We start from the raw sequence: 20,899 nt of genomic DNA, 5'->3' as shown, positions 1-20,899 counted from the left end.
TTTAGACTCCCTTTTTTAACCAACTTTTCACAATCTAAGCCGATTCATACATTCTTAGTCTATGTTCCCATTCATAACTCTTTATTCATGTTCTAAATCACCATTTATTACATTACATTATGTTTAGTTTTTATATAAATGCATTTAGGGTAAGAATTGTGCTCACATTCTCTTGTAAACTCAACTGCTAACAAACATTCAGATTAAAAAAGGGAAGGAGGGAAACACTAAAAACATTGTCTTGGCAAAATTTTGCTAAAGGTTTCAATGATAAGAAAGTGTGAAAGTGTTAGTTGTTCAGTCGTGCCTGACTCTTTGTGACCCCATGGATTTAGCCCCCAGGCTCCTCATCCATGAAATTATCCAGGCAAGAATACTGGAGTGGGTTGCCATTTCCTCCTGCAGGAGATCTTCCTGACCCAGGGATTGAACCCAGGTCTCCTGCCCTGTAGACAGATTTTTTACTGTCTGAGCCACCAGTGAAGTCCCCTTCAATGATATAGCAATTATGATTTACACATAATAAAGATAGGCTCAATATAGGAAAATAAGATTGCAATTGAAATAGAAATAGGAATACAGATTACATATTTATAACATAACAATTCAACAAAGATAAAAGATAATATAATTAGATGATTGAAAACCATAAAAATATGGCTGCTTTGTGTATGTATGGCAGGAGTTTAAAAAAACTGATGGGAGTTTTGAAGAGACAGAAGAAAATAGAAAATAGAAGATTATAAAAATGAAGGAGGATTAAGGAAAAATGAGTAGCCCATGTCAAAAATAAGGGAGATAAGGAAAGTATGTGTATAAGGACAAAGAAAGACAAAGTCCACTTTAAATGAAGTCAATGGTAGCTTGTGGGATATGAGTTATGTAAGAACTCATTCTGCAGAATTTTTTAATTATAGCAACTTTTTGGACCATGTCTGCAGGTATCTTTTAAGTACTCAGTCTCTTTGAAGACTTTCTCCATATGCCTATACTAGTAACACACATCTAGTTATGAATTTAGTTTCCTTTTGGATCTTGAATATCTTCCACAATGTAACAACTGGGAATTTGAGGAAAAGTGCATCTAAAAGAGGGAAGAGCTATAAATATGGAACCTACTGGGGTAACAGATTGCTCTTTAACTACCCTGCAATGACTACTAGAAGAAAAGAAAGAAGTAAAAAATGAAATTGCCCTATATGTTCTAAATTGGAGAGAAATATACAAACAAATGTCAGAATATAGAAATTCATAGTTTGATGTATAAAACTCACATGTCAAAGTTTTAAATCCATCTGAGGCACAGTAAGAATTCTATTTATGTCCTGAGCAATAGTCAAAGAGAGGGTTCTAGATGGAGACACTAGGGTATGATGTCCAGTCATCTAGGAGTCAACAAATACCTACAATCAATCTCCCAGTTGATTAGATTTTGAAACCATTTTCTTATAGATTGGTTGTGCATCCATTTTTACTCTTGCAATAGTTTCCACAAATATCAGAGGCAAGTTCTTTTCCATCTCTGGCTCAGTGACATGCGGCACCTCAAGTAGTCAGAGGCCAGTCTTAGTTGTGTTCCCTTTGAAAGCATTCTTTCCTGGGGCAAAGAGCCATCTGAAGCCAACTGAATCATAAATGATTAAATGATAATTATTTAAGCAATTTAATTTACATGTTAGAAAAGAAATGTCCAGCTCTTTGCCTTTTACTGTATTAATTTTTTCTTGACTCATAGAGAATTGATCAATCTTCCAGAAACACATTGCCAGACATTTAATTCTTTATAAATGAAGAAAATGCTGGTAGGTGGGGTTCCAAATAATGGAATTATCAAGCTGAAAGATGGTATCCACAGACATCTCATAGTTTTGAAAAATCTAAACCACTATTCATATACATTTCCTTCTCAATCTAAAATTATTGCGAGGTTTGAAATTCCCTCAGCTGAAATGTCCTGCACTTTAAAAATTATTCATTTATTTATTTTTGCTTGTGCTGGGTCTTCATTGCTGCACATGTGCTTTCTCTAGTTGCTGTGAGTGGGGGCTACTCTTTGTTGTGGTGCGTGGCTTCTCCTTGTGGTGGCTTCTCTCGTTATAAAGCATGGGCTCTAGGTGCACCAGCTTCGGTAGTTATGGCACATGAGCTCAGTAGTTGTGCACGGGCTTTGTTGCTCTGTGGCATGTGGAATCTTCCTGGACCAGGGATTGAACCTGCATCCCCTGCATTGGCAGGTGGAGTCTTATCCACTCTACCACCAGGGCTGTCCTGATATGTCCTAAATTTTAACTTTCAAATTGTCATAAAAATCTTTCTTTGTGCCTAAGTAAAATTCTACTCCCCCTAATTTGACTGTTTCTTTTACACTTTATAACTGTGTGCATAGAAATAATTTTCAGCATCTTTTTCAATTGCTCTTTTATATTTATAAATTAAAAGAGACTAAGTAACCCCTCAGTTTTCCGTTTCTAAAACTCAATGTCTTTTATGTTTCCTCTTAGTATTCCTTTCTCATCTAAATCCTTACTATTCTTACTATTTAGAGAAAAAAATTAATAAAAAACATTTTAAAATTGTAAAGCACATAAGAGAGCAGGAGAACCAGTTTGATCTCCTGGTAGTTTTCATTTTGTTTTTAAATTTCGCACATCATATTTTAAGTTGACATTTATATTGAAAACAACTTATTCACATGTGGAACTTTGAATGTCTTTTCTATTTAGGTGTCTCTAAAACTCTTTTCCTCCTTGAAAATTTTACAAGTTAAATAAATTTGCTGCCCTTTTCAGAGAAGAAAACCAGTTTATAATTTATCTTTTTTGGAAAACCAATGGAGATTATAGCATTACCCTTGTTTTCTTAGTTTCATGTGTCACTAACTTTTCTTACCTTTTTAATAAATTGCAGAGAATGGAAATTATTCATTTCATTATCACTGAAAATAGAGTGCTAAACCCCAAACACTATAAAACCATTTGATTTTTCCTAATATCTTTCACATTTCCTTGACACTGTGATTCTAGTTAAAAGTGACGGTCAATTTACATTCTCCAACATGTTAATAACTTTTTCACAATTATCCTCCACTACTAGTCAATTTGTTACCCAGGATGCTAGCTATGCTGATTTAGGATATACTCATGCATTTTAAGATATGATTCATTCCCAAAGTCATTTCAAAATAGAATCATATCTGTCATAGAACTACTTTCCTTATTGTTAAATTTATTCTCATTCTTCCATTTTACCTGTACAAAGAAAAGAAGCATCCTCATAGAGTGCTAGATATTCTTGTGTTCTCTAAGTACCATAAAATCTTGCCATTGTATAAATGAAGTTTATTAATAAGTCTAGAGGACAATGACCAAGTAATACTGCAGAGACCGGAGTTTTGGAGTTCATGGCTCATGGGACTTTACCTCTAGGGACCTATTTAGTTTGACCAGAAAAAATGTCCTAAAGACTCATAATAAGACACTAGAGAAGAAGAGGATAGAACATATGTTTATTAATGTAGAAGGACAGAACACAGTGTACTCAAAATTTTGTTACCTTGATTTATAACTTTCAAATTTTTCCACATATGGCTTATGAGCTTCCATTTCCACAAATATCAGAGGTAAGTTTTTTCCATCTGCTGGCTCAATGACATGAGGCACTCCACATTGTCAGAAGCCAGTCTTAGCTGTGTTCCCTTTGGAAGCATTCTTTCCTGGGATGCAGAGCTATATGAACCCAATAAACCCAAGTTCACAAGAATAGGAAGCATAAATTTACATTGTAAATGATTTGGTCCTTTGTAAAAGTGACTTTTTGTACCTTGGGTTCATTTGTGCTGCCTTTAGGATAGAAGGCAAGATACATTGTTCACTGGCTTAAGATATATAGTGTACCAAATAGGAAGCATCCTAAATTTGAAAGGTATTTACCTCCCAGTTGATATAAAATCCGACCATTAACCAGTCCATTCTACCACTCCATCAATGAGATGCTTCTGGTTAGTGTAGTAAATTCTATGGGTGTAAGCTTATTATCACACTTCGTTTCCTATAAAAATGTGTCCAGAGCCAAAGTTTCATGGGACATCATAGGAACAGGTAAGGCAGAAAAGGTATTCTGTAAGTCCACAAATGGTAGTGCTAGCAGAAGCACCACAGTTGGGAAAAAAACCCAGCACAGTATGGAGACAAATCTCTAATACTTGCAGAAAAGGTAGACAGTGAGTCTATGGAGAGTATGATGAGGTGTGGCACCATACAGGGAAACTCTACATCTGCATGGGAAGCTTTGGCACTCAGCAATAAAGATAGATTACCCATAGTGAGGGGGAAATTCATGCTACTTAATCTATGAAGAGACTTCAACTATGCTTCTATCAGCACTGTTTAGTACCAATTAACAATGAATAATAAGTGATACCAATGAAACAATACTAGGATAGCTGGGAAAAGAGGTTGTTTTACATCACAGGAGGAAGTTTTCTTGTTCTTGTATAGTGAATAATCTCTAACAGTCTTTTACATGGGCAGGCTCGGTGTCCTTTCTGAAAAGTCCATCCATATATACTTCTCCTCAGACTCCACCATAAAAAATTTATACTCTTGTTCTTTCTTAGGTCTTAAAGAAACAAACCAACCATTAGCCCTCCTCACAAGTTAGTATGATCTGTACTCTAGGCCATCTTCCCTTCCAAGAGAAGTGTACAACTAAAGGTTATCCCCTGACTGGAAAAAAAGGCAAGATGGCAGCATAGGAAGATGCTGAGCTCATCTCCTTCCATGGACACAACAAATTTAAAGCTATATACAGAGCAACTTTTCCTGAAGAAGACCTGAGGGGAGATTTGACAGCTCCTACATAGAGATGAGGGAAGATGGAGACACAATATCCACGTGAATTCAACCTCATCCTCATTGTGATGTCTTGTGATATGGAGGGTCATAACTGAGGGGCTTAAGTGCAGATTCTCCCACCCTGCAGACAGTGACAAAACAGCAACTTATAGCCTACCTAGACAATATAGGAAGAAAATTCACAGCTACTCAAGTAGCAGTGACAATGAGCCATGGACTGCTAGAGCCTTCTTTGAGGTCAGACACATCAGCAAGCATCACGGGTTGAGTACCCTTAGAATCCCACCCTTGCCATTTATTTTCCCTTCACTCATCCTAGACAGCTGAACTCCTGAAGAATAATAAACTCTTCAAGACATGAAGTATGTTTGAGGAGGCAACTTATAATAACTACAATAGAGCGATTAAAAAGGGGCAGCATTAAGGGAAGTCGGGAGTTACTGTCTCCAGAATGTGAGACAGTAGTTTCTGTTATGCAAGCCAGCCAGTTTGTAGTAAGCTGTATCGCAGGCCTAGCAAACTAGCACAAAAACTATTCTCAATCAGATGAGAAGTGATAGAGAATTTGCTCTGTTACTTAACTAAAAATTAAAAAAAATCTATTTGTGTAAGAATATGTCTCTTTTTCACTATAAGCAGAAAGTTTATTTGAGATCTAATGCCTGTGTTTCTTCTTTTGATGTCTTGGTAAATCTGATTCTACTCTTGATCTGTAGGTAAGGTTGTAAATCTGAACTTTATGTGTGGCTGTACTTCTGTAGTTGAGAAACTTATGTGAATGTGAAATAGTCCAACTCAAGGAGATATTAATAATTTTTGTACAAAGCTTCTAAAAGAGGCTGACATGAATCTATAATAATACAGACCACATTGCAAAAATTTTTAAATGAACTTCTACTCCTTTAAATTTGCTAGATTTTTCAGAAAATTTCTTATAAAAATGACTAACTCAGGAGTGTTTTTCTATGAAAATCCAGATTCACTAGTGAAAATAAATCCTTGGACAATTCAGATTCAACTGATACTCTTTTTCAATATCAGATTCAATTGATACTATTTTGATGCAAATGACACCACCCTTATGCAGAAAGTGAAGAAGAACTAAAGAGCCTCTTGATGAAAGTGAAAGAGGAGAATGAAAAAGTTGGCTTAAAGCTCAGCATTCAGAAAACTAAGATCATGGCATCTGGTCCCATCACTTCATGGCAGATAGATGGGGAAACAGTGGAAACAGTGTCTGACTTTATTTTTATGGGCTCCAAAATCAGTGCAGATGGTGATTGCAGCCATGAAATTAAAAGATGCTTACTCCTTGGAAGGAAGGTTATGACCAACCTAGATAGCATATTAAAAAGCAGAGACATTACTTTGCCAACAAAGTTCCGTCTAGTCAAAGCTATGGTTTTTCCAGTAGTCATGTATGGAACTGTGGTGTTGGAGAAGACTCTTGAGAGTCCCTTAGACTACAAGGAGATCCAACCAGTCCATCCTAAAGGAGATCAGTCCTGGGTGTTCATTGGAAGCTGAAGCTGAACTCCAATACTTTGGCCACCTGATGCTAACAGCTGACTCATTGGAAAAGATCCTGATGCTGGGAAAGATTGAGGGCAGGAAGAGAAGGGGACAACAGAGGATGAGATGGTTGGATGGCATCATTGACTTGACGGACATGGGTTTGGGTGGACTCCGGGAGTTGGTGATGGACAGGGAGGCCTGACATGCTGCAGTTCACGGGGTCGCAAAGAGTTGGACATGACTGAGCGACTGAACTGAACTGAACTGGTACTATTTTTAATAAAACAGTGATAGATATCCTTTCCAACCTTACCAGTAAAGATTATAAGACAAGCATTTAGAATTAGAAAAAATGCAAACTTATGTGTTCAGTTTGAATTATAATTCTGACAGCTCTGTAGTGTGTCTATTCAAACAAAATGTTTAATATCTTCAGCAATTTTAAGACTTGGGTTTACTATTAAACACAGTAATTAGTAGATATTCGTTGAATAATTTTTTAATTATTCAAAGATTGAAAGTTGAAACATTCAGAGGTGTGTGTGTGAGAACTTATTTACATCTTTATAGGGTGTCTGTATCTTTTCATCAAGTTACTGCTTATGTTCACTTTTGCAACTTTAAGAATACCATTTATACTACCTATAAGAAAGTGTGAACAGAATGGGTGTGTGTTGGGGGTTATACTGCTGTGTTCATGAGTTTTGCTAGTTTATGAAAATGATTATATATGACAAACAATTCTCCTTTATTCTCCTTCAAGAACTCTCAGTGGAATATAAATTGCTTATGTTGGTTAAAAGTAATAATTAATATGGGTGACTGAGGCTATACTAGAATTAACATGACTAAAAACTATCAAGGGGGAAAAGGGTGCGTTTACCTTAAGATAAAATGTTATTCCAGAAAATGAAAGTGGATCGTAAACAACAAAACTGAATAGGTTCGATACATGCATGTAATCATTTTTAGTACTAAAGAATGCTAAGTATAGACACTAAGAATTGAATGTATAATTTGCTTTAATAAGAGTTTTGTATATTAAAATTGTGTTAATCAAGGCATGATTTTTCTTTCACTACAAATAATGCACAGTGTTTTCAATAAAAAGAAGATATTGTTAATGTGTACTTATAAAAGAAAACCTGAATGGATATAGAGAGCTATAGATGGTTTTTAGGAAACCAAATCTATTTGCTTTGGATAGATATCATATAATTATATATGTATATATATAATTTCAAATAATGAGCTAAATTGAAGCAATGTTATGTATTAGTTTTGACAACATTTGCACAGTAAAGGTTTGATAGGCTTATTTAAATAAATTTAGAAGTGCTATATTTGAAATATTATATTAAAGCAAGACTAGATTTTGGATATCTATTAGAATGACATAACACATTAATCTTGGTATATTTATTCTGCTTTTAACTAGAAGCAGTGAATGTAACTCTCTACTTCTGTTTAATTTTCTTAGTAATCAGAGATGCTGTAAACAACTCACAAAGTGTGTTTTAAACAATTCTTAGTAGGAAGAAAATGAAAGGAAAGCAAAATTTCATAAAAATAAATATGGCTATGTTAAACCTTAGTTCAGTCCTTTATGGTGATGGGGTATTGTATGTACTACAATACTATATTTCTTACTATGAATCATTGTCAAAAAGTATGAAAGTCACATCTATAAGGGACTCTCCCCTTGCCATTTATTTTCCCTTCAGTCACATTCAACAGCTGAACTCCTGAAGAATAATAAATCCTTTAGACATGAAATGTGTTGAGTTGGTGACTTATACTAACTTACAATAGAGCAATCAAAAAGGGGCATCAGTAAGGGAAGTTAGAAGTGGACAGAGCAGCAAATGCAGGGCAGTGCGGAAACAAGGAGGAACAACAGGATGGGAAGAAAGAGAAGGAAGAAAGCCTGAGAAAGGAGAGGGAAAGGGGGAAAAGTTTTCCTAGCCCAGAGCCCATAAGTGGCTGAAGAAAAATGAAGAGGAAGATATAGGAAGAAAAAAGGAAGGAAATATAATGGGTTCAAGTAGCATAATGCTAATCACAGAGAAAAAAACCTGGTGTTTCCCAGATCTTTGTATTCCAAGAACAACTTCTGTGGCTTCTACCCAGAGTTGTGTGACCACTGGGTTCCTACATGTATGTTCTCAGACTGTGTGTTTGCTCTCGAAGAGTCTGCCCTCTTTGCACAGCCCGGGCAGAGACCCAAAGAAGGGTAGAATGTGGGCAAGTTGCAGCATATAATACGAAGACTCATTTCAGTCCTCATTTAGCAAGTCTCCTGCTAGGCGGTGATAGGAATTCCTGCCTCTGAGAAGGGCTCCTCTTAAAAGGAGAGAGACGTGTTCTCCCTGTTCTCAAGGCCATAAAGAAGTTTGCCTGTTTTGTATTTCTAATAGTTACTTCATATGAATATTATTCCTTAGGAACTGAGGCTCAAGATTACTATAATCTTTGATTATAAATACTTAATATGTAACACCTCTCTCTTCAGAAGTAAATGTCACTCCCTCCTAAATTAAAGACAAAATAGACTTGATATCAGTGTGCATAATTAAATTAAGGTAGAACCACCAAAAGCTTCTGTCTGAATTTGATCATCAGTAATGACCGTCAATAATCAACAAGGGCTCTTTACAATAGAGGCATCACTTAAGAAATCTTTCGATAACTCACTAACTGTCTGCATACTCTCCTCATTGCCACTTTCATTTCTTGATTCCTGAGTGTGTAAATGACTGGATTCAGGAAAGGAGTGAGAACTGCATCAAAGATGGCCAGAAACTTATCCAGGTGTATGGAGGGAGATGGCCAGGTATAGACAAATATCAAAGGACCAAAGAACAAGACTACTACAGTGATGTGAGCTGAAAGTGTGGACAGAGCCTTGGATGAACCTGTTGAAGAGTGTTTCTGAACAGTGAGAATGATGATGATATAGGAGATGATCAGAGTGAAGAAGGAGCCAATAGAGATGAATCCACTGTTGGCTGTGACCATGGACTCTAGTTGGTTTATGTCTATGCAGGCAAGTTTGATCAACCGAGGAAGGTCACAGTAAAAGCTGTCCAACATATTAGGTCCACAGAAGGGTAAGTTAACCACAAAAACCAGTTGAACTGTGGAGTGGATAAGGCCGATCATCCAGGCAGCCACTAAAAAGGAGACGCACAGTCGTGGGCTCATGATGGTCAGATAATGGAGAGGCTTACATATGGCAACGTACCTGTCAAAGGCCATGGCGATGAGCAGCACCACCTCCACACCGCCAATGACGTGGATAAAAAAGATCTGAGTGATGCAGCCACTAAAGGAGATGACTTTACGTTTTCTGAAAAGATCATAAATCATCTTGGGAGAAGTGACAGAAGAAACACCCATGTCAATGAAGGAGAGGTTGGCCAACAGAAAGTACATGGGAGAGTGTAAGTGAGGGTCACAAGTCACAGTGAGTATAATGAGGGAGTTTCCCATCATGCTTGCCATGAAAAATGTGGAGGAGAACACAAAGAGGAGAAGCTGTATTTCCCAGGAGTCAGTGAGTCCCAGGAACACAAACTCTGACACCACAGAGTTATTTGCTCCATCCATGGACTTTGTTAGCGCTGTTATCTGAAGGAGGACAATAGGAAAAAATGCAAATTATGACAATTGTGTTGATGAATTTGAAAAAGAAAGGTCAAAGTTATGAAAGCCAATTTACATATTAGCATGGAAACTGATCTAAAATGCTCATAATCTTAACTGTGTTTACACAGTAAAACTGGTGGCTGTTATATGGAGCTGTTCTTGCCATCAACTTATCTTTGCATTTAATATCCTTTTCTTCCTCCATGGGTTGATACACTGTACTACTCATGAGACACAAGAAAATCAACATAAGTAATATGCATTCAACCACAAATCTTTTTCATTTTGGGTTCAAAACTATTATGATCTGCCCAGTCATATAGAACTAATCATTATTGCAATCTCTATGAAGCCTTATAAACTTTCATCCAGTAGACAGACCTATCTCCTCCTTCCTAGTCCTTACCTCTGAGAACACATTCATCTTCAATATTACTTAAATATTGACTGCATCTATGAAGTCTTACTTTATTATTACTAGAATTTAAATTACTAGCATAACTACCAAATTTTCTCTGTATTTAATACCACTCTGCTTCGTTCTAGGGTGGATGCTGTGATGTTATTCATGACATACAAGATCAGTCAATATGGGTAATAGGAATTCAACCTGAAATTCTTGACTTTTGGTTCAAAACTAATATAGGCTAGTTCCAATCACACATACTCCTCATAACTTCTCAATTCTTCCATCAACTTTAAAGACTACAAGCCTTATTCTCATAGACAGAGCCTTCCTTTTGACTCCCCATCTCTCAAAGATATTTGTTGTCAAGTTCTATTAAATTTTAACCATATTTGTGAGGCCTTGTTTTATACTACAAGCATTTATTTTACAATTTCTTGTATTTTAGTAAACCGAGTACTGGTATAACTCACCTCATAGGCTGTAAGCTTCTGGAAGGCAGGGATTATGATTTTTTCATATTTGGATTCCTTGAAGCAATGAAAAATGATTCACACAGAGGTTCAGGCCCACAAACTGTCTGTTACCAGTCTGCATCATGTTAGGTGCAGAAATTGAGATTGTTTAGAAAATTCTCTAGAAATTTCACAGGATAGCAAACAGGTATAAAATTTTGTGTTTGTTAAAGTGTCAGTCCATGAAGGACTGAAGAAGAATACCTGATTCTTCACCAAAGATAATTTGAAAAGTACTGCCCTAAAGTACTTAGCACATAGTCTGTGAAGCTTAAAACTGTGAAGGGCATCATGAAATAGTGAAAAGTATCTTGTTCAAACCTCTATGTAAGAACTTATCACATTATCTTGTAAGTTTAGTTTTAGTTACAGAAGCAACAGAGCACAGTGGAAGGAATATGTCCGTTGGATTCTGTAAATCAAGATTTAAACTGTACTTCAGTTACTGACAGGGTAATTTTGGGCAAGTTCTTGAACCTTCATTTATCTATGACATTACAATTAGTAATACTAACTCTTCAGAGCAAATTGGGGTATAAAATCATTGGAATAATGATTAAATAATTAAAGTTTTGCAATAGTGCATTTAATGTATACCTACTATAGGTAAATATTCAGTAAATGTTATTTTTTCTTCTTTCACACATCTATAATAGTGCTCAATATAAAACATAAATTAATAATAAGAAAATAAAATGATATTGGCCAGCAGATAATATCAAATTTCCATATCTAAAAGATATTTCATTACATGTTATAATTATCTCCTTCTATATAATAATTGGAGAATATAATATTCATATTGTTTAGGGGCTTCCCTGGTGGTCAGATGGTAAAGAATCTGCATGCAATACAGGAGACCTGGCTTTGATCTCTGGGCTGGGAAGATCCCCTGGAGAGGGGAATGGCTACCCATTCCACTATTCTAGCCTGGAGAATTCCATGGACAGAGAAGACTGGCAGACTGCAGTTAAAGAGTTGGACACACTTACTCACGTGCATTCTTTCAGAAATCAAACTAAAAACCATCTTGTTCAGATTAAATATATTTGCTTTCTAAGAAACACTGCATTTTTTTTATAGTACTATAAATGTATTTCACTGATTTTTTTGTTTGTTCCCATTTCCAGTTCGATTGTGACTCCCAGAAAGTTAAGGACTACACCTGTGTACTTATCCACGTATCCCCAACTTAGAATGATACCAGGTAAAAGAGCTATGTAAATATATCAGGAATTAAATATTTTTGAAAGATCAAAGAGGATGTATTTAGGTAACTAAAATTATATGGATATAATTAGGTACATATAATTATATAATTAAGGAAGATGGGTAAGGAACCTGTGCATAGCTCCTACGCAACCAAGAATAATAGAAACTAAGGAACTGTAAAATTAAAGAAGGCTTAGGGAAAAAGAAGAAGTAAAAGGAAAATCTAATAAGGGTGAAAAAATTAAGGAAGTATTTATATAATGGATTCCCTGGTAGCTCAGAGGGTGAAGAGTCTGCCAGCAATGTGGGAGACCTGATTTCGATCCCTGGGTCAGGAAGATCCCCTGGAGAAGAAAATGGCAACCCACTCCAGTATTCTTGCCTAAAAAATCCCATGGACAGAGGAGAAGCCTAGTGGGCTACAGTTCGTAGGATGGCAAAGAGTTGGACACGACTGAGTGACTTCACTTTCACTTTTCATGTGTATAATGACAAAGAAAAGAAGGATAAGGTTTACTTTAAATTAAGTGAAAGGTAGTTTATGAGATAAATTTGCAGTACTTTCTCGACCCACTCTTCAGAAATTCTGTAATTATAAACAATTGTAGCTGTCTTTTAGTACTAAGGCTCTGGGGAGAATTTCTTTTATTTTTAACTTTAAACTTTGTATTTTGTATTGGGGTATTAGCCGATTAACAATGTGGTACTCTCAGGTGAACAGCGAAGGGACTCAGCCTGGGGAGAATTTCTTAATAAGTTTTTGTCAGCTATGTGCATATAGCTGTGAACTTATTTGCCTTTTGACTCTGCAATCCCTATCAACTAGGCAAGAACCAAGAATTTTAGGGAAGGTGAGTTTAAAGCAGAATGAGATATAAATACGGAACTTAGATGTATCTATCCAAATGTCAAGGAATGTAAAAATTTGAAAAGTTTGGGTCATCACAGTTTTAAAGTCATTTGAGACAAAGTCAGGATCCCAATCTCAGTCCAGAGCAAAAGTATAGAGAGGATTCTAGATGGAGGCTTTATTCACTTAAAAGTCATCAAATACAGGGAAAACTGAATGAAGGTGTTGTAAAATCTTTTGCCTGTTGGCTATGCTTTGAAATAATTTTTCTTAAACAAATTAGCTATGCCCATGTTTTTAAACTCATTAGATACCCATAATTCAAAAACCAAGGTATAATGCCTTGCTGTGATTAGTCTTTTTTTTATTCCATGGAGAATTGATTAATCCTTCAAACAGATTACCAGACATTTAATCCTTTACAGATGAAGGAAATATTGGTAACTGAAGTTTCAAACAATAGTCACCAAGTTGAAAGGGATCTATGTACAGCTGTTCGATTTAAACAAAATATTAACCTAAGCCATAATTTACATGTTTCTCCCTCAATTTAAAAATACTGTGAGCTTAACAATCTCCTCGGCTCAAATTTTTTTCAAATTGTTACAAAACTTTCTTTACAATCAAGTAAAAGACTGCCTCCTCTAACTTAAGACCATCTCTACTTTTACTTTCTATAACTATGGTAAATATAGATAGCTCTGTGTCCTTTTCAAACAGCCTTTATGTACATAAATGCAACAAATTAAGTTATTCCTTAGCTTTCTGTTTTCAAGATTCAGCAAACTCATTACCTTTTAAAATTTCCTCCTAGGACTTCTCTTTCACTTTCCCCTTTTCACCTACATCCCCCAAATTTCATTTTTTAACTTTCTCTAAACCTTTCTTCATTCTCCTTAAGCTTACAAAATAATCTATTTATGACCAAGAGACCAGGAAAACAAATTCAAGCTCTTGGTAGTTTTAAGTATTTAAATTTTTTTCCACATTGAATTTTAAAGTGCCATTACACTGGAAATTATTTATTCAGCTTTGTATCTTTTGGTCTCAATACCTTTTATTTCTATTGAGATATTTATGTAATCCTTTCCCACCTTATAAATTTGAGTTCATAATAAATTGCTTCCCTTTTTCACAGAAGATGATCAGTTTATACACATTTCTTTTGCAAAGCTAATGGAGAGAAAAACACAATTACCTTTTTAAAAAATATTTTCAAGTGTCATTAATTTTTACTGCTTTTTTATCATGTGGCAGATAGTGAGAAGCATTTTTAATCAGCATGAATGAACTGATTGCTATTTATTGTAAATGTGATTGATTGCAACATATGCTGAATCCAAAATATTACAAAACCATTTGTCCTTTTCTAATATCTTTCACGTTACCCTAAGAACAATGTGATACTAACTAAAAGTCACGGTCAGTTAGCCTTTTCCAGTGTGTCAATAAACTTTTGTACAATAATTCTTTGTATTATTCAATTCCTTATCTTGGATGCTATTTACTTTGCTTCAGGATAACACTCATAAACTTGAGGATATTACTATTATTTATAGCTCTTATGACAACAAAAATTATGCCTGAAATTAAGGCACTCTTTGCATTGTCAAATTTATTTCCGTACTTCCATTTTACCTGTATAAAGAGAAGAGTCTGAGATTTTCCTATGCTCCACAAAACAAAATGCCATATAAAATTCTTCCATAAGAAGAATTACATTAGAAGGCAGCTATTTACAGCTTGAGAGAACAATGACCAAATGATAATGCAAAAATAGTTTAGAAGGAGCTCATGGATCATGGGACTTTGCCCCTAGAGAACTAACTGGTTTGACCAGAGCAACCAAAGGATCAAAAACTCATAATAAGACACTAGAGAGAAAGAGGGAAACAAAAGTGGAATATTTTGTATATAATAGCACAAAATATCTCTGTGCTATTTTGTCAAGAATTTTATAAATATTGGTAATCACCCATTAGAAATAAACTCTGAAAATAGATAAATATTAACTCAAAATTTAACTCTAGTCATGTTAATTTTTTTGTTATAGTTTAGATAGCAGAAGAATATATGTGACTTAATTTTTATTCAATCTTATATTGACTAACTATGGATGTATATGGGCTTCCCTGGTGGTACAGATGGTAAAGGATCCACCTGCAGTGCAGGAGACCCAGGTTCAACCCCTGGGTTGGGGAAACCCCCTGGAGAAGGGAATGGCTATCCACTCCAGTATTATTGCCGGGGAAATCCCATGGACAGAGAAGCGTGGCTGGATATAGTCCATAGTGTAGCAAAGAGGCGGCTTTTGCACAGCAAAGGAGAACAAAAAGATAACCATCAGAATGGGAGAAAATATTTGCAAATGAAGAAGCCAACAAGGGATTAATATTCAAAATATACAAATAGCTCATGTAGCACAATATCAAAAAAAAAGCAACCCAGTCAAAAAATGGAAAGAAGACCTAAGTAGATGTTTCTTCAAAAAAGACATACAGTTGGTTAAAAAGCATATGAAGGGATGCCAACATCACTAATTATTTGAGAAATGCAAATCAAAACTACAGTGAGGTATCACCTCACACAGGTCAGAATGGTCATCATCAAAAAATCTATGAACAATAAATGCTGGAGAAGGTGTGAAAAAAGAGATCCTTCCTACTCTGTCAGTGGGAATGTAAACTGGTAAAACAGCTATGCAGAACATATGGAGTTTCCTTAGAAAACTAAAAACAGAGCAACCATATGATCCAGCAATCCCACTGCTGGGCATATCTCCAGAGGAAAACATGTTTCAAAAGGATACACAACCCCCAATGTTCATTGTAGCACTATTAACAATAGCCACAACAGGGAAGCAACATAAATGTCCATCAACAGAGGAATGGATAAAGAAGATATGCTACACACACACACACACACACACACACACACACACTGGAATATTACTTTGCCATAAAAAGAGTGAAATGATGAATGTCATTTGCAGCAACATTGTTGGACCTAGAGATTGTCATACTGAGTAAAGTAAGTCAGAGATGGAAAGACAAATATTATATAATATTGCTTATACGTGGACTCTAAAAAATGATACACATGAACTTGTCTACAAAACAGAAATAGACATAGAAAACAAGTTTATAGTTAACAAAGGAGGAAAGGGTTAAGAGGGATAAATTAAGAGTTTGAGATTAGCAGATACACACTGCTATATATAAAATAGGTAACTAATAAGAACCTACTCTGTAGCACAGGGAACTCTACTTAATGTACTACATTACTCTATAATGGCCTATGGGGGAAAACAATCAGAAAAAGGCTGAGTATATTTATATGTATAACAGATTCACTTTGCTGTAAACCCGAAACAAACACAACATTGTAAATCAACTATGACCCAAGGAAAATTAAAAAACAATTTTTGCAAGACTTTGTGTCCAGGCTTATTGCTTCATAGACCTTGAGGATATTGAACATATTTATTTCTCAGACTCTTCCTCAATGAAATGAGATAATGAGAATATCTACTCCATAAGACTTATGAACAATCTGAAATTGTAAAAAGCGCTATATGAATGGTATCAGTCATTACCTCCCTCAGGACACAAATGATGACAAATCAACTCCATTGCATCATGAAAGAAACTTCAATTAATAGATTTCTTTCTATTCTTTAGCAATCACATTAACAAACTGCACAATTTCTTGTAAAAGAGAAATTTCACACAGATTTTATAAATATTTCTTTTTCTATTTGCTGAAATATTTATCTTTCTGGGAGAGACACAGTGAACTTAGTGTGACTTACTCAAGCAGAGTACACAATTCACCAATCACATTTATTTCCCACAATAGAGAGAGCAATATTAACTGTTAAGTATTTAGGGGGATTTCAAGCCTACAAAATAGAATTTAATCAAAGGTCCCTCTGAACACCAGTGAAGACAGAAGAATACTGTTTAATAATGAATTTTAAATATTTTTCATAATTAAAGCTATGGTTTAAAATTTGGCTTGGTAGGATCTACCTTTGTTATGGTAATAGTAGAAATAAGGAAAAGTTTTACAACTGGTAAAGAAGTACTAAACGCTAATGACAATTTTGTAGGGAGAAGAGGTACAAATGAGAGATGTAAAGCTCTCCCTTCAAACAGAACTACAGGAGAAAGCTGAAAGAGTTGAATGTGAACAGAAAATCAAATACAAAATTGATTTGAAAGTGAAAGGTCAGTGACCTGACAACTGGAGGCAAAGTTTCTGGTGCCGGTCTCTCTCTGGTGACTTCTAGCTGTGTGCTCTTTGGCAAGCTGTAGCCACCTCTCAGTTCCTGGGTTTAGCATGTGCAACTGTGGGAATGAGAACTAATTAGAACTGTTGGTAATCTATCCTAGATTTAAATTCTATAATTTCAACATAGGAGTAATAATTTCCCAGACTTCCAGATAGACAAACTTGATAAAGATGCAAAATGTGTAAAAAACTGGGGAAATAAGAAGCAGAGTAGGAACAAAGATAATTAAAATCAAGATTTGTAGTAAGTAGATGAAAGAAAATAAAAATGCCCAATTTGTCTATCAATATAATAATTGGTCAATAAAAGGAAAAGATAAAATATCATTATTTGCTCATTTACATGGTACTCTCTTAAGACCAGGTAGATTACAAAGGACGTAAAAGACATATGATTTGGTTTTTAACACTTTGATGTACAATGTATCAAATAATGACATGATTTATAATTTAATGGTGAAATAGATACCATAATTTAATAAATAATATATTTCTAAGCATATAACACTGCCTAAGTTTTGAATATTTCTCTGAAATTGCATAATGTCTTTTCTGAAACCAGCATGAGAGAGAATCTATAGTTCCATATCTTCATAGCAATTCAATCAGGAAATATTTCTATAATGCACAAAACGATTACACAGTCTCCTCATTGCCACATTCATCTCCTTGTTCCTGAATGTATAGATGACTGGATTCAGAAAAGGAGTGATAAATGCATCAAAAATAGCAAGATATTTATCTAAGTGTGATGTGGGAGAAGGCCAGGTGTAGAAAAACATTAGTGGCCCAAAGAACAAAACCACCACAGTAATATGAGCTGACAAAGTGGAAAGGGCCTTGGATAACCCACGAGAAGCATGTTTCCAAACAGTGAACAGAATGAAGATGTAGGAAATGACCAGCAAGACAAAGGAGCCCACAGAAATGAGCCCACTATTGACAGTTACCATGAACTCCAGTTCTTGGGTGTTTGTGCAGGCAAGTCTGAGGACCCGAGGAAGGTCACAGTAAAAGCTATCTAACACATTAGGACCACAGAAAGGTAAATCTACTACAAAAACCAGTTGGACCAATGAATGTATGAGGCCAATGGTCCAGGAAGTGACTAAAAAGTGTAGACACATTCTTGGACTCATGATGGTCAGGTAGTGGAGAGGCTTACAGATGGCCACATATCTGTCAAAGGCCATGGTGATGAGCAGCACCATCTCAGTGCCCCCAGCAGCATGGCTAAAGAAGATCTGGGTAATACATCCACAAAAGGAGATGGATTTATGCTTCTTGAAAATATCACAAATCATTTTAGGGACTATGATTGAGCAAAATACCATGTCAATGACTGAAAGGTTAGCCAAGAGGAAATACATGGGGGAGTGCAGATGAGAATCCAAGGCTACAGTGAACACAACGACAAGGTTTCCCGTCATGCTTGCAGAGTAGAACAAGAAGGCGAAGACAAAAAGGAGGAGCTGGATCTCCCATGAAGTGGTGAATCCCAGGAATATGAACTCTGATACTATGGATTGATTCATTACATCCATTGCCTCAGACACCAGGATCACTTTTCATTTTACCTAAAGGAAGAAGGAAAATGAACAAGCATTGCCTAGACAATATTGGTATTTGAGAAAGAAAACCTCTAGTCCATGAGAAAATTATCATGTTAACATCTCACACAACCAGTCTTCACTACACGCACACCTGACTTCCGCTTAGAGGAATGCTATGGCTCCCATATGGCATTATGAATTTCAAAATTATTACTACTAAATTATTCTTCCTCTGGACCTCTTTCCCTTTTGCTTTCTCCTAGTATTACATGGATATTTCCTATTTCCTGTTGCCTGGTATGTTCTACGTCAATAACATGTAAGTCATCTTCAAACTCTTTTGATCATGATTTCTTATGAATGAATATGATTTCAGCCATTCATAAGAAAGTGAAAGTGAAAGTCACTCAGTCATGTCTGACTCTATACAGTCCATGGAATTCTCTAGGCCAGAATACTGGTGTGGATAGCCTTTCCCTTCTCCAGGGGATCTTCCCAACCCAGGGATTGAACCCAGGTCTCCTGCATTGCAGACGGATTCTTTACCAGCTGAGACACAAGGGAAGCCCAATTCATACAAGCCACCTAACAAGTCCTCATGTACAGCATACACCTTTCTGAGTCTCTGTTCTGTCAATCATATCACTCAATTAGAGCAATGTGGGCTTAGTTGCTCAGTTGTGTCTAACTCTTTGTGACCCATGGACTGTAGCCCACCAGGCTTCTCTGTCCATGGGGATTCTCCAGGCAAGAATACTGGAGTGGGTTGCCATGCCCTCCTCCAGGGGATCTTCCCAACCCAGGGATTGAACTCAGGTCTCCTGCATTGCAGGCGAACCCTTTACCATTTGAGCCATGATGAACCTTCAGAACTTTCCTTTTTTGGAAGGAAGGCTTGATCAGAAGGACTTAGACCTCTTTCTTTCTTTTTCAAAATTTCATTTTATTCTTCAAGTCACAAAATCCAATTATAAATATCCCAGCTCAAATGCTCCCTTATTTGTGAAATCTTCCAAATTGCCCAAGTCTCTATACTCCCTCTGCATCATTAGCATTTATTTCATTGCCTCATGATTGTATAAATTTTCATCTCTTTATCAAAACATAGTCCTTGGGTACAAGAATAATGTCTGGTTCATCTGAGTAGTCCTCAACTCCATCACAATCACCAATAATGACTAACACAACCAGGTACTTAATGAGTTCTTCACACTTGTTGAATCAAGAAAGCATATAAAAAATGGCCATCATCAAAGTCTACAAATGATAAATGCTGGAGAAAGTGTGGATAAAAGGGAACACTTCCTCACTGTTGGTGACAATGTAATTGGTGCAGGCACTATGGAGAATGGTATGAAGTTTCCTTAAAAACAAATAGAGTTACCATATGATCCAGTAATTCCACTCGTGGGCATATACCGAAAGAAAACTCTAACTTGAAAAGATACATGCATCCCAATGTTCATTTTAGCACTAGTCACAATAGCCAACACATGGAACAATCTAAATGTCCATTGACAGGTGAATGGACAAAGAAGACATGGAGATGTGGTACATATGTACAATGGAATAATAGTCATAAAAAAGAATGAAATATAAGGCCATTTCCCACAACATGGATGAAGCTAGAGATTATTATACTAAGTGAAGTAGGTCATACAGAGAAAGAGAAATATATGACATCACTTAGATATGGAATCTAAGAAATGATACAAATGAACTGATTTACAAAACAGAAACAGACTCAAAGACACAGAAAACAAACTTTTATGATTACAAAAGGGGAAAAGGGTCAGGATGGACAAACAGAGTAGGGAATGAACAGGTTGGTTCCAAATTTCTAATATAGGGTATCAATTCTTGGTTTAAAATAGTCAATAAAGGCCTTTGATACATCTCAAAATGGAAAAAACATTTTATCTTATAAATGATGCACACTCATTGTATCCTCAAAGATAACTCTGCCATATAAAGACAGTCACATTCCTTTTTTAAAACACATTTGGAATGGTTGAAGAGTGACAGAAATAAAATACTGGGTGAAGAGTCAGACA

At 35.8% G+C, this 20,899-nt stretch overlaps 2 protein-coding genes and 1 pseudogene across 3 annotated transcripts in view; 1 reads left to right on the top strand and 2 right to left on the bottom strand.

The window, feature by feature from the left end:
• Positions 1–20,899, top strand: part of LOC145512678 (olfactory receptor 4F3/4F16/4F29-like) — a 60,980-nt pseudogene that overhangs the window by 6,027 nt on the left and 34,054 nt on the right. Inside the window, exon 5 of the transcript XR_014058685.1 lies at positions 12,068–12,144. The product of XR_014058685.1 is annotated as an olfactory receptor 4F3/4F16/4F29-like (transcript). The remainder of the gene's footprint in view (positions 1–12,067; positions 12,145–20,899) is intronic.
• Positions 9,039–9,977, bottom strand: LOC145512699 (olfactory receptor 4F3/4F16/4F29-like). Its single transcript, XM_081506990.1, has one exon. The coding sequence runs from the start codon at positions 9,975–9,977 to the stop codon at positions 9,039–9,041; it is 939 nt and encodes a 312-aa protein (XP_081363116.1).
• On the bottom strand, positions 15,654–19,016 carry LOC145512697 (olfactory receptor 4F15). Its single transcript, XM_081506988.1, has one exon. The coding sequence runs from the start codon at positions 18,834–18,836 to the stop codon at positions 17,898–17,900; it is 939 nt and encodes a 312-aa protein (XP_081363114.1). The 5' UTR covers positions 18,837–19,016; the 3' UTR covers positions 15,654–17,897.

This window comes from Giraffa tippelskirchi, chromosome 7 (assembly GCF_054371585.1).
Source record: "Giraffa tippelskirchi isolate mGirTip1 chromosome 7, T2T-mGirTip1v1.2.pri, whole genome shotgun sequence".
NCBI classification, from domain to species: Eukaryota; Metazoa; Chordata; class Mammalia; order Artiodactyla; family Giraffidae; genus Giraffa; species Giraffa tippelskirchi.
This window is presented reverse-complemented; position numbering and strand designations above follow the sequence as displayed.

Bases quoted from the DNA above. Each gene is read 5' to 3' on its own strand.
- LOC145512699 (XM_081506990.1), bottom strand. From the start codon at position 9,977: ATGGATGGAGCAAATAACTCTGTGGTGTCAGAGTTTGTGTTCCTGGGA.
- LOC145512697 (XM_081506988.1), bottom strand. From the start codon at position 18,836: ATGGATGTAATGAATCAATCCATAGTATCAGAGTTCATATTCCTGGGA.